Raw genomic sequence first — 14,946 nt, 5'->3', positions numbered from 1 at the left:
TTTTACAATGTGGTGTTAGTTTCTGGTAAACAGCAAAATAGTTCAGTTTATACTACATGTCAATATATATATTCTTCTTATACATTCTCATCCATTATAGATTATTACAAGATATTGAGTATAGTTCCCTATGCTACATGGTAAGTACTTGTTGGGTAAAAAAATTAAATTTTAATAAAGTATAATTTTATGTATTTTATTATCCTAGTCACACATTAACAAACAATATAGTATTTGTTCCTTTAGTCTTCTTTGTCTTCATCAGCATACCTACCCATCTTCATCCACCCATCCTATTTGTCAGTTAATATCACAATTACATTTATATTCTCCTTAAGCATAACTTGAGCTTCCCTGGTAAAGTATCCACCTGCAATGTGGGTTCGATTCCTGAGTTGGGAAGATCCCCTGGAGAAGGGAACAGCTACCCACACCAGTATACTGGCCTAGAGAATTCCATGGATAGAGGAACCTGGCAGGCTATACACTCCACGGGATTACAAAGAGTCGGACATGACTGAGTGATTTTCACTACACTTCACTTAAGCATAATTTATGGCACATTTGAAAGCTTTAAAATGGTTAATACAATCTTCAGATTTTGAGAAATTATTACACTATTCTGTACAAATAATATTAATTTTTAATAGTTTCACTGTTCTCAAATATCACTACTGTCTTTACCAATCCTGTGTGTTTTTAATAGAATATACTTGATGTTTTGTTTACCAAAAATTTTTATGTAAAATGTGCCTAGAGACTAATTTCATCAATTTTCCAGTTATCTCTTAATAATTTTTCTAGAAGAACATTTTTCTAGAAAATTTTATTTAGATCTCTTATTATTTGAACTATGATTTATCTAAGAAGGACAGTGAGATAAGGATTACTTCGATAACTAATGGATTAAAACATGGACACAGGAGCCAGATAGCCTGAATCTCAAACCAGCTTTTCCAGTGACTAATTTTTTGGCATGTTCTTTAAATGCTCAGTACTATAGTCTTATCATCGGCAGAAAGATAAAATAATAGGAGCTGCCTTGTTAAGTGTGATGTGCGTGTTTAATTGCTCAGTCATGTCCGACTCTCTGCGACCCCATGGACTGTAGACAGCCAGGCTTCTCTCGCCCTGGAGATTCTCCAGGCAGGAATACTGGAGTGGGTTGCCATGCCTTTCTCCAGGGGTTCTTCTCAACTTGGGTCAAACCCAGGTACCCTGCATTGCAGGCAGATTCTTTACCATCTGAGCTACCAGGGAAGCCCAAAGTGTGATGAGTCAAAGAAATCAATATATCCAGAGCACTTAAAAGGCAGCACAGCTGAGTCTTTGTTATGGAAGCATTTCGTCTTATTACTGTACTTGATCACATATTGTACATTTTTTTCACACAACTCGTAAATAGTGAGTAATTGTTATATATCTTCAAACTTATGTTTCCTCAAAACACTTACTTTATTAAATTGTTCATGGCATCTGGGTCATATGCTGTCACCTGTCCAATGATGCTGCCTTCCTTTACATCTTCATCTACTTCTATCAAATAAAAGACTTTACTGAACACAGGAGGCTCATCTATATCTTCCACAGATATTTTAACCACAGCTGTGTCTTTGAAAGGCCCCAGGTGTAAGAATCGTGGATCAGGGTGAGTGTTACTTGCATCCACTTTTAAAGTGTACAGCATCTTGTTTTCAAAATCTAAATTCTAAAGTGAAATGAAGTAAGAAAAATTAGTATAACATAGCAGACATAACAAGCAGAGAAAATATCAAAATGTAATAAACATCCCTCCAGTAGTTCCAGTAATTTTGGTTAAATAAGTTTCCCAATTATTGCTTCATGGGTATATCAAATAAGTTAGTACATTTTTAATTTTGCCTTACATGTTTATAAAGAGTAGTTGATGTAACAGTATAACATTAATACTTATTTGCACTTATTAATACATTTTATATTTTGGTGGTCACAGGTAAATGAAATATCTAATAAATAAATAGGCTATTTATTTATTACTATATTATGTATTATTATTTTAAAGTTATAAAAATTTGAAATCAGCAGAAATATAAAGTTGAGATTTAGCAGGCTATTCATATAAGTTGCGTACATTTGGAAATGTACATGAAATAATAGTGTTGTCGTTGTTGTTTAGTCGCTAAGTCCTGTGTGACTTTTTGCACCCCATGGAATGCAACACACCAGCCTTCTCTGTCCTTCACTATCTCCCAGAGTTCACTCAAATTCATGCCCATTGAGTCAGTGATACTATCTAACCATCTCATCCTCTGCTTCCCCCTTCTCCTTTTGCCTTCAATCTTCTCCAGCATCAAAGTCTTTTCCAATGAGTCCGCTTTTCATGTGAGGTGGCCAGAGTATCGCCATGGCAAAATAATGTCATGGAGAAATATAAAAATGACTTTTGAGATTACTTGATCCTAATTGTACTTGTTGTTTACTCTAAGCAAGAGCTGTTGAAGTTTTATAGCAATTTTAAGTGTCAGTGATAAAGATGCTTAACTCACTTGAAGAAAACTCACAACTATTCACATTTATGTGAAGGACAGAAGCATATAAAAGATGGAAGAAATAATCCTAGGCTTTCTTACCTAAAAAGCAAGAATAAACCATAAAATGCTCAATGAAAAAATGAAGACAGCAAGAAGAAACCTGTTTGACAGTTATAATCCCTTCCTGTGTATCCTTGTCAGTGATGACATCGAACATGTCTGCTCCATCTCCTTCGGCAATGCTGTATTCCACCTCAGCATTTTCCCCCACGTCAGGGTCATTGGCTTTTATCCTTCCAAGAGGAGTTCCAAGAGGTACAGACTCAGGAGAATGAAACTGATACGTACCTGAAAATTAAATCAAAGCTGTTTCATCTTTAGATAACAAAAACTTTCATTTCCTCTGCTCTTTTTATTAAATTAATTTTAAGTTAGGAGAATTTTTCATCATATTGAATTGTAAGCTGTCAAAAATTTACAGATTTATTAAGTAGGGAAAATAATTTATAAAGGCAGAACTCTCTCATTTTGTAAATGAGAAATATGTTCCAGAAAGAATAAATGGATATCTCAAGGTTATTTAGATAATAGATGGTAGTTCTGATATTAGAATCCAGAACTTTTTGACTTAAGAGGAGAGGAAAGCAATTGTTTACTGCTTATTTGAAGTGTTCAGTATTATCATTACACATTATTCATTTGCTAAATTATTTAGAACATACATTTATTCTTATATTCTAACTCAAGGACAGAAAAAAATAAATTCTTTCATGACAGGTTCACAAGGAGATCCAACCAGTCCATTCTAAAGGAGATCAGTCCTGGGTGTTCACTGGAAGGACTGATGCTAAAGCTGAAACTCCAATAATTTGGCCACCTCATGAGAAGAGTTGACTCACTGAAAAAGATTCTGATGCTGGGAGGGATTGGGGGCAGGAGAGGAAGGGGATGACAGAGGATGAGATGGCTGGATGGCATCACCGACTCGATGGGCACGAGTTTGAATAAACTCCGGGAGTTGGGGATGGACAGGGAGGCCTGGCGTGCTGCAGTTCATGGGGTTGCAAAGAGTTGGACATGACTGAGCAACTGAACTGAACTGAAATTATTTAGAACATGCATTTATTCTTATATTCTAACTCAAGGATTAAAAAAGAATAAATCCTTTCATGACAAGTTCTTTCTTTATTTCCTTCTTTTCTTTTTTGCTTGTTAATGTCTTTTATTGGGATATAAATGTTTTTGTCTCCTAAAATGTTTACATTGTGCTGTCCCCAAAAGCATGTAAGTTTGTGAGGGTTTATTCAAGAGATAATTGGAAAATATCACAATAAATATTAATGAAAGTTAGAAATGTTTTTAAACATTTAATATGTGTTGATGTCTATATAAGGCCAAGGGCTTCTATGTTAATTCATTTAATTCTAACATTCATCCTCATAGAATGAAGGCAGGTATATTGTCCTCAGAGATAAGGCTCAAGGAAATTACCCTGTAAAATTGGGAAATGCAGAAGGCAAAACTAAGTCTCTCTAACTTCAAAGTCTGTTCTCTTTCCAATTTGCTTGGTTCTTAAGAAGAGAGACTTCTAAATCCAGCTACTGTGAATTTGAATTCTCATCACTGGGCAAGTTAGTTAAATTCTTTAACCCTTAATTTCCACATCTATAAAATTGAGATGATGATAGCAATTAACTCGTATGTTTGTTAAGTAGATTACATGAAATTATGTCGTTAAGATGCTTAGTTCATTTCTTAGTTCAAGATCATTTCTACTATTACTATTACAGTTCCAAACCTTATGCTAAGAATTATAGAGTGGCAAGTCATTTGAGAATTCATCAGATCATACCCTTTCAGTTTATATTTAAGGAAACTGAATTCAAAGTTTAGATTTATGTTAATTAAGCTTATTATTCACATTCTCAGTGAAGTTTATTTTTTAACATTTATCGTATGTATATGTCCACCATCCAGAGCTATATTATTAAGTATTCAAATTTGATTAGCTTGAAAAAATGCTTTATTGCATTGGAATCAATGTCAGAAATTGAATTGTCAGGGTCCTTAGTAAAGCATTTCAAGAAAGGGCCCCTTATGTTTTTATTTACTGCCAAATGGAAATATTTGCAGCAGAGAATCAGTCTATATTTATAGGGTCTCATGGCTTACAAAGAATCTATGGTTTAACATGCATACCTAAAAATGGCTACAACTGAAAGGCTATAGACTGGTGTAATTATTCACAAGTAGGTAACAGATAACAGAAAATGTTTAACATAGCTCAGATGTCATCACAATCAAGGTATTCCATAAGGCTATGGGCAAATAAAAAAGAAAAATGTGGCCAATTAAACTAACTTGCATTGATTTTAATATAGTATTTGATTTCAGAAACATTAAAACATCAACAAACCTGTTTTATAATTGGATAAAAAAGGAATTATAGTTTTTAGGTACAAACAAGAGAACTGAGGCCAGTTACAGACATGGATTTGAAACCAAGTGGTCAGCCTTGAGAGTCCATACACATAACCAGGGAAAAGATAATCAAAAGAACTAGATTATCATAGAAATGTTGGGAAAGCTAGGCTGGAAAATTTTATAACTCTTCAAAAGGTAGGAGAGGATAATTAAAGTTGCCAAAAAGAACCTCATTTCCTTGTTGTCTCCATTAACTACTCAATGATAAAAATGACCATAGTCACTTTGAAGTGATGCAGTATTAACAGCTCAGACGTGTCTGAATCTTTGCATCCTATGGACGGTAGACCACCAAGCTCCTCTGTCTATGGGATTTCCCAGGCGAGAATATTGGAGTGGGTTGCCATTTCCTCCTCTAGGGTGTCTCCCAACCCAAGGATCAAACCTGCATCCCCTGCATTGCAGGTGGATTCTTCACTTTAATATGAGGGAAATTGTGACATTCTGTTGAAGGAGGGTTTGTGGATTCATCTGTATGCATAAACTAGGAGCAAAAACATTTAACTGTTCACAGTGTGTTTGAGAAACTTTCCACACGATATCACTGAAACCTCTCTTACTCTGAGGAAATCGAGGAGGATTGTTGTTGACATCTGTCAGAGTGATGTTGACTGTGGTGGTCCCAGAAAGTCCTCCCATCTGGCCTCCCATGTCTTTGGCTTGTATAACCACTTGGTACTGTTCTCTGTTTTCTCTGCTCATATCTGGTAATGCAGTTTTTATTATACCTTTTGGAAAAAGTAGACACATATTTTGCAATTCAATCGAGTTTTAAAATTAAGCCATGCAAGATCCATTTTACAGAAATTAATCAGAACATGCAGATGATAACATGTCAGTGGACCTAGATAAGTCCTTCAATCCATAACCAATTTAACATTAGTCACAGAACAGGCAAAAATTGTTCCATGGGCAATTGTTTAGGAAACAGGTTTTGCTAAATCAATTTAATTACTGTTTTGATAAATCAATTTAATTACCATTTTGATTAAAAAAAAACTAACTTGAGCCAAAAACTTTAGATGAGTCAGCTTGTTTAATATTGATGATTGTCACATTTTTTAGGTTTTGGTAATTTCTAAGACACATAATGTGTTCAATCTCTATGAAAGTCTATATTTTACATCATAAATTTAAACTCAATTAATATTAGTCTCAAGGGCTAAGGATTCAAAACTTTTTCAATAATAGGAAATCTGCTTCTGTTTTCATGGAGTAAGTATTAGGAATACATAAAAACGCAATACGTAATAGATTGATTTTAAGTATATAAAAATCTAAAAATTAACTGTGCATCCAGATGTATTACATAATGAGAAAAAGGCCAAGTATTAAATGTTATTACCTGATTCTGGGTCCACTGAAAAATATGGCTGTCCTTGCAATATGCTATAGACCACTTTGGCACTATTTCCGTAGTTGGCGTCATCTGCATCTGTTGCAGTCACTTGTATAACAGATGTACCTAAATGAATTCCCACCCAAACACAGATACTTAAGTACCTGGAAATTTGAAGCTATCTTTATGAAAACATATTACTGGGAATATGGTATCTTAGACCATGGTACATTTTTCAAGATATTTGTTTAAATTATGCTGCTAAATTAACTCATCTTTCTTTTTTTTTTAATTTTAATATTCCTGAATAATATTGTTATTGGGCTATCTAAACAATCAAAAGCAAAATTTATCATAAAGGTGACTATGCACTGGTTGGTTGAAAATATTATGACAAAAAACAATTTTTCACTAAATACAGTGCTCATGCAATTCTCAGTTAATACGTTTATTGCTAACTGGAAGTGTGGACTCAGAGATAAATCCAACAATGAAAGCACTCTTGCTGCTTTTATTCTAATAAATTAAATATATATGGTAAATTTAATGAAAATAAAGGGGCTCTTTTTTCATGAAGAAAGAAACAAAAGACATAAAATTGCCAACATTTTTGGTATGCAAGATTTATATGTGTATTGTCTGTGTTTCTTTTTAAAACGTAGTTAACATTGTCATATATAATCATACCTATTGATATGCTTTGTATTATTTTCTACACATATGTAAATCAGTAGATATATCCTTCCAGAGTTAAGAAAGTGTATAATTGTCTCATATACAATACTATAATCTACCATTACTCTCGGTTAAATTTTATTTTGTAAAATTTCAATTATTTTCTCTTAACTTCATCACACATCATTATTTTTAAAAGATAAAAGAACTTTAAGGGAGCTAGTTTCAGGAGCTAAATATAATGTAATATATTGATGGACTTTTTCTCTATTTTCTAGAACTCTATAAAGATTCAAGGCATGCTTCTAAACTACCATTAAATAAATCCTACATGTATTCCTTGAGCAAAAGGAGTTTGTAGAGCATTTTCTAGTATATTACATGCAGTTTTTCAAACTGTTGACTCTGATTCTTACATAGATTTTGAAATTCTTTAGAAAAAGTGAGTTCCATGTTGGCTCTGTCACCTACTGTAATATCCCACATACATTACACAGGCAGAGCTTGTGTAATGAGTTGTAGTGAATGTTTCTCGAACTTTGTGTGTATATGCAGATTATAGAAACTAATATATTGCACATTAAGATTGTACTAACAACTTTATTTTTCATCAATATATCTGAATGCATGAATTTAGCAAATATTTTTCTGTTTTCTCAAAACTAATTAACATGAGAACTTGATCTCTTCCTCTTAGAGCCTCTATTTTCCTCAGCTGCAATGGAATTTGCATATCTTGTGAGAGGACACATTGTAACTTAGTCCTGCTGCTAAGTCGCCTCAATCCTGTCCGACTCTGTGCGACCCCATAGACAGAAGCCCACCAGGCTCCCCCATCCCTGGGATTCTCCAGGCAAGAACACTGAAGTGGGTTGCCATTTCCTTCTCCAATGCATGAAAGTGAAAAGTGAAAGTGAAGTTGCTCAGTCGAGTCCGACTTTTACTCAGTCCTGCTGCTAAGTCGCTTCAGTCGTGTCCGACTCGGTGCGACCCCATAGACAGAAGCCCACCAGGCTCCACCGTCCATGGGATTTTCCAGGCAAGAATACTGGAGTGGGGTGCCATTGCCTTCTCGGAGTACTCAGTCCTAGGTGCACTCTTTTATCACTTAAAAAGCATCCACTTTTATCTGAGTTAGACCAAAGCAGAAATCTTTAAAGTGATTTCCACCCACAAGAACATTCAAAAGTTCAATTAGAGCTGTTTTCTGATTTATGTGTATTTTTATATAATCTTTTGTGCATATATGTTAGATTATTGTTTCCATACTTAAGGATTATTTGAAATATGAATTATTAAACATAACCAAGATGCTAAATTCAAGTTGTTAATTCACTGATTTCATAAATTTCTTTTGCTAGTAGATTCATTTTGACTGTGGCTATCATTTCATAATAAGTAAAAACACACCTCTATAATTTTGTGACACTTTTAGTGTTTTTTGTTGTTAAGTTTGGTTCTGATCATTTGTTCTTTATCATGGGTATGTGATCTTTGAATCTACCCAAAACTATTTAACTTAAAAGCATTAAATAAAGGAATGGAAATCAATGTGGTTTAATGCCACAAACACCCGTATAAAATATTGTTCCCCTTCTCAGAACATAGTAATAATTAGAATGTTGTTAAACACTAATGAATACTAAGAGCATATTGCTAATATATTACTTATACTAGAAAAATGAACAAATGAGAAATATATAGTGTTCTGAACTTTAGGGAAAGGTCAGCTTTTTTTTGGTTTGTTTGTTTTCTATTTCCATAAATGTAAGAATATTTCACAATTCATATTATTTAGTAATAAAATTAGTTGTTTATCTGCTTTTGTCCTAATTTTATAAATATTAGTTTATAAAAGACTAAAAGGGAATACATGGATTTTTACAGCCCTCTAGATATTTGCAGCTATATGTTTCATTTATTCTCAAATAATTTAAAATGATTATTTACTTTTTTATTAAACAAATATTAAGTAAAATGTAATGAAACCTGAATGACAAATTCATGTCATTTGTTACTTGTAGGTATTTTCCTGTGTGATGTAAAATATCCTAAGGCAAGGGCTTTTGTCTGCTTTTGTTCAATATTTTATCTCTAAAGCCCAATAGAATTCCTAGTACAAAGTCATAACAAGATCTAACATTTACAAAATGCTTAACGTAGACGAGGCAGAGTTCTCAGTGCTTCATTTATGTTATTATTTTATCCTCATGATAAACATGGGATGTAGACCTTGGGGCATATTGAGTTTCCTCATGATCACATAGCTAGTAGGTGATAGGATGGGATTTGAGCTAGCCAGTCTGAAGAAGCTTCAGTCTAAACACTGTACTTACTAAATGGCCTGTCTGGTCATACAATTGAACACATTATTGAATCTACAGGCAGTGTAGATAGATAATATAGAGCCCTAGATTCAGACATGAAGCATTCATTGATGAGTTAATTGTGTGATCTGTGAAAAGCTACCAATACTTTCTTTGTTGGGGGTGATGGTGTGGGAGGTAAACTGGATAATTTTTTGAGGGACCAGTTGGGGGAAATACCCAGTCATGAGAAGCCTCCAAATTTACACAGTAGGAATTTGCCTTGATGGAGATGAATGCATGCAAATATAGAAAGTTGATAGATAATCTTTAACCAAAGTAAATGGTCACAAAAAATGGAAAACATAAAATATAGGAATCTGCTACAAATATCTAAATCAAAGTGTATCCCATTTTCCTTCACTATATAGCCTCATGTATTACCCAGATTAGTGTTCTGATCAGAAGATGCTAATGTGGTTCAGATTTCAAGAGTTAATTGAAATCATTTGGAGTTAATTGGAATCATTTGAATTTAGCTATTAACAAAAAGTTTTGTGCAGATATGTTAGATTATTAATTGTTTTCATACTTGAGGATTATTTGAAATATGAATTATTAAACATAACCAAGATGCTAAATTCAAATTGTTAATTCACTGATTTCATAAGATTTCTTTTGCTACCAGATTCATTTTATTTTGAGGCACATGATTCTGAGAACAAAAGTGAAATATGGTTTATGATTTTGACAGAAAGAAGAGGCAGAGGGAAAAAGCATGCAGAGGATTTGGTGAGAGAGAAAAAGAAAAGACAAATGTATTAAGAAATAACACATAATCCAATAGAAGGCAACACTCTAAAGAGAACATTGGGCTACAACATTGGAAAGAAAGATAAAATGAGAATAAAGAATTTATATACTTTATTATCTTAGGTTTGCTGCTGCTAAGTTGCTTCAGTCGTGTCCGACTCTGTGTGATCCCATAGATGGCAGCCCACCAGGCTCCGTCGTCCCTGGAATTCTCCAGGCAAGAACACTGGAGTGGGTTGCCATTTCCTTCTCCAATGCATGACAACGAAAAGAAAAAGGGAAGTTGCTCAGTCGCGTCAGACTCTTAGCAACCCCATAGACTGCAGCCTACCAGGCTCCTCCATCCATGGGATTTTCCAGGCTGGGAAATCTGGAGTGGGGTGCCATTGCCTTCTCTGATCTTAGGTTTAAGTTACCATAAAAGTTAATAGCAGATTTTCAATTATTGGGTTTAAATTAAAATCATTAATATAGTGAAAATAAGCTTACAATTAATAAGTTTATAATTAAATAATTATGAATTACTTCATTTAGAGAGAAGATGTTGTTTCTTATGTGGTTATATTTAGGCTTTAGCTGTTAACATATGGGCTACACAAACCTGACAAAGTTTCTAAATATCACCCTTTATGTTTCTCTGTAAATGATAATTTGTACAGGTAAAAGCAGAGAAAATCACATCTATAAACCTATAATGAGTTAATCTTTATTTTCCTTTAAATTAGGTAGAAGAATTGCAAAGGAAAAGAACAAAAAATATATACATATATACAAGAAATATATATATATATATAAATAAATAGATCTAAATTCTTATTGTAAAATGCAGTTTCCCTTTCCTTATTTAGATTTAATTTTTTGAGAAATTTGAATTAAAATAATAAGAAAAAAATTCTACTTTCAAAGAGTCAATTTAATAAAATTAGAAGTTTTCCAAAGTACATTTTGCATAATAATCATAACTATTTTATAGTAGAGAAAAATAGTAAGGTATTTAAATTATCCAGTTATTTCTTCATTTTATTAACTTTTTTTTTCCTTTTTAAAAATAGTATAGTAACAATTTGTCTCTATTTTTTTGAGCAAGTCAGTTTAATTCTTTTAGACTCATTTTTACTTATTTATTGAGTGGTAATTAAACCAAGTAAGTATCTTCCACATATATATATATATATATGATATTTATAATATGCACATTTCTGTTTAAAAATACATACACATACAAGTCTATGAGTGGGGCAAGGAAGAATCAATTAGTGCAATAATGTCAATATTAGTAATAAAGAATAATAACTATCCTCTATAAAGGGGCAGGTTTCCCTGGTTAGCTCAAATGGTAAAGAATCTGCCTAATGCAGGAAACCTGGGTTCCATCCCTGGGTTGGGAACATCCCCTGGAGAAGGGCATGGCAATCCATTGCAGTATTCTTGTCTGGAGACTTACATAGGCAGAGGAGCCTGATGGGCTACAGTCCATGGAATCACAAAGAATCCGACACGACTGAATGACTAACACTACTCCTCTCTCTATAAATGGGATCAAGATTCACCTGTAGTTCTTAAATCTTTGTTTATCAGTACCAAAATCTGCAACTGGAGCCATACAGCCACCACCTATACACTTTTCTCAGTTTTGTTGTAACTGTAGACATGCAGGTAATGTTATTGGCAATGACCCAAATTCTCGTATTTAAGGTTTACAGTAATTAGAGATTGTACTGCCCATAATTTAAAGCTTATATAAATGACATACAGATTGCTTTACATGAAGGGCTTTTTGGACAAGATAATCTGCAACCTTCTCCTATGTATAAACTTATGTATTCTATATTTTAATATAGGTTTGAACAAGTGAAAGTTTTATGAAAAATAAATCAAAGAGGCACTTAGTCTAGTTCTGATCTTATCACATACTTGATAAATATTAATAGAATCTAGATGATATTAGCATTTCATCTAATACTGATGAATTAGTATTTCATCTAATTCTAATGAATTTCATCAAATTTAAAGATAGTCTTTGAATTTGAATTTGGTAGATAGATTATAAAAACATATTGATTAGAAGATAATATTCCATTAAATAATCTAAAATAATATAGGAGAAAATACAGGTTGAGTTTAAATATAAAGAGTTTCTGATTAGTAAATATTCTGTTTTTAAAGATGAAATAATAGTGTGGAAATTTAAAAAGTCTTTTGGTTTTAAGTGAATTATCCAAATTTATTACATTTAAATACCTCTATCATATTAATTATACTTTTTACTTCTATGAAAGTGAAAATGTTTGTTGTTCAGTTCTGTCCAACTCTTTGCTACCCCATGGACTAGAGCCAGCCAGACTCCTCTGTCCATGGAATTCTCTAAACAAGAATACGGGAGTGGGTTGCTAGGCCCATCTCCAGATGTTCCTGACCCAGGGATCAAATCTGAGTCTCCTGCATTGCAGACAGATTCTTCAATGTCTGAGCTAGGGAATATACTGCTATTGAAATGGCACTCAGGTTCAGTGTATTTTTGCTTGAAATGAAAGGAATAGTGTCAGCAGTTTTAGACAGCTTTGCTTGCATGATTTTGCATAATCGCATATCCTATAGGTATATAAAATCTTTCTGAAGAAAAACAAGACATGAAAGTTTTTGTACTCTTGGGGCTTCCCTGGTAGCTCAGACAGTACAGAATTTGTCTGCAGTGCAGGAGACCCAAGTTTGGTCTCTTGGTGGGGAAGATCCCCTAGAGAAGGGAAAGGCAACCCACTCCAGTATTATTGCCTGGAGAATTCCTTGGACAGAGGAGTCTGACAGGCTGCAGTCCATGGGGTTGCAAAGAGTCAGACACAACTGAGAAACTAACAGTTTCACTTTTTGTATTATTATGTGTCAAAACATCTGGCAAAATAACATACATACAAAAAAAAAAAAAGAAAAAAGTTTTACAATTGTTGAAGGGTATTAATCAGAAAACCGAACTGTAGAACATACATCGATAGAAAGCTGAAATGGAAAACATCATTTTAGATGTATTTTTACCTCAAATATAAGCCTACAAAGAGACATGCTGTATATCTACATTAGCCCACTGGTTGACCTTTATGGACCAACCCAGTACTTTCCATGTAACCGAACCAAGCTAACAGATATTTAAAAATCTTAAAATAAAATACAACCACTCATATTTCATCCTAGGCTTTATGATTTCACAGGACTCCTTTCTAATTTGATTAGTGCTTTTCATTTATTGGAATTTATACCTGAAAAGGCAGATTTTTTCCCCTCCTCAGGTGAGATTTCATCTTAGTTTAGAAAAAATAAAAACTTCTTTACAAACTTTTGGTTATTCTGGCTAGATGACACACATAATTAAAAAATATTTAACATCAATCACTCAGCAAAGGTGTACATAAGTTTGTTTTTCTTCTTTTATTTAAGACTGACCTAGATATTAATTATAACAATGTCAAAATTATATATGTGATTTTGAAATAATATTCAATTAAATATCAAAGTTTGAAAATCAATCTTATGTTTTTCAGTGTTTTTATTAGAAATATGATTTGAGTCAGCTTTTACTATCTCATTAATAAATCTAACCTTACATATAAATATAGCTAAATGTAGTGACCTTTACAGATAAAAATATTGCATAATAACAAAAGGCACTTAAAATTATGGGCAGCCTTAAAGAATGAAATGATTAGTTTCAGTTTTTAGGACTAATCATGCCATGTGGAATACAGCTAAAATAACATGAAAAAGAATTAGAATATTGTTGATATGCTGCCAGGTTATTTGATCTTAATACATTTACTTAATCTTTCTGAATCCAAGGTTCCTAATTAACAGAATGGGGATTTAAAATTCTATTTCTCATGCCTATCACATGAAGTTGTTTCAATGATCAAATGAGACTATCAAAAGAAATTTGTCAAATGCAAGTATTTTTTGTTATTATGCAAAATAATGCAAGCAAAACTTTATAAAACTGCTGACACTGTTCTTTTCATTTTAGGCAAAAATACACTGAATCTGAGTGCCATTTGAATGGCAGTTGAGTAAAGGTAAAGATTTGGTTGAAATTCAGTGGAATAATTGTTCTCCATAATCATCTTAAATATCAGTTACAAAATAGCAGAAAATGTTAAGAAACACAACTGAAAATCATTAGAAGTGAGTTAGCTAACACTAATTAGTAGTTTCATTTATAGCTCTTATCTTGAAAGAGATCACATCTCATAACTGTATGTCTGTAATAACTACCTTAGCAAAAAATAAAAACAACTTACTTTACATGAATTAGCATATACCTACCGACTCCAGACATTTCAGGAACACTGGCAGTGTACAAGTCTTTTGTGAATTTTGGTTCATTGTCATTGATATCATGAATTTTAATTATAAATTCAGATTCAGGCTCCACCTGCCGCCCGGTCTTTCTGTCTATAGCCTTGGCACGAAGAACGTAAAGGGACTTTTCTTCTCTGTCTAGTTTCTTTGCTGCATGAATATCTCCTGTGTTTTCATCTATGACGAACAGACTGCCAGCCCCATCTCCTGTTAGTATGTATTTTAAATTTCCATCTCCTTTATCTTGGTCAGTGTGAAGCTTCAGGGAGGTAGAAAGGAAGAGTCTATAAATATATGCATTGTTATTACAGAAAAAATAATTTTGGCAAATATCAATTTATCCCACATAACATCACTAGAACAATGATTGAGGTGGTTATCTTAATTTTCACTGTGGAGAGATTAAACATTTTAATTTTATCATTCTCAAAAACACACATATATTAATTTGAAATAAAGTAAAATGTATCTTCAA

At 33.0% G+C, this 14,946-nt stretch overlaps 1 protein-coding gene across 2 annotated transcripts in view; it reads right to left on the bottom strand.

Annotated features, from left to right (window-relative positions):
* The window catches only part of CDH9 (cadherin 9), an 84,737-nt gene that overhangs the window by 20,243 nt on the left and 49,548 nt on the right, over positions 1-14,946 (bottom strand). Inside the window, exons 2-6 of one of the 2 annotated variants that reach the window (XM_070357843.1) lie at positions 14,436-14,730; positions 6,340-6,459; positions 5,555-5,722; positions 2,671-2,858; positions 1,455-1,708 (exon numbers count right to left, since the gene is read on the bottom strand). In XM_070357843.1, the coding sequence (XP_070213944.1) occupies positions 1,455-1,708; positions 2,671-2,858; positions 5,555-5,722; positions 6,340-6,459; positions 14,436-14,730 (1,025 nt within the window). The remainder of the gene's footprint in view (positions 1-1,454; positions 1,709-2,670; positions 2,859-5,554; positions 5,723-6,339; positions 6,460-14,435; positions 14,731-14,946) is intronic. The other variant, XM_070357844.1, reaches the window with a different exon arrangement.

The sequence above is a fragment of the Bos mutus genome, chromosome 20, assembly GCF_027580195.1.
Source record: "Bos mutus isolate GX-2022 chromosome 20, NWIPB_WYAK_1.1, whole genome shotgun sequence".
Classification (NCBI taxonomy): domain Eukaryota; kingdom Metazoa; phylum Chordata; class Mammalia; order Artiodactyla; family Bovidae; genus Bos; species Bos mutus.
The sequence above is the reverse complement of the archived record's forward strand: the minus strand, read 5'-3'. Positions and strand labels throughout refer to the sequence as shown.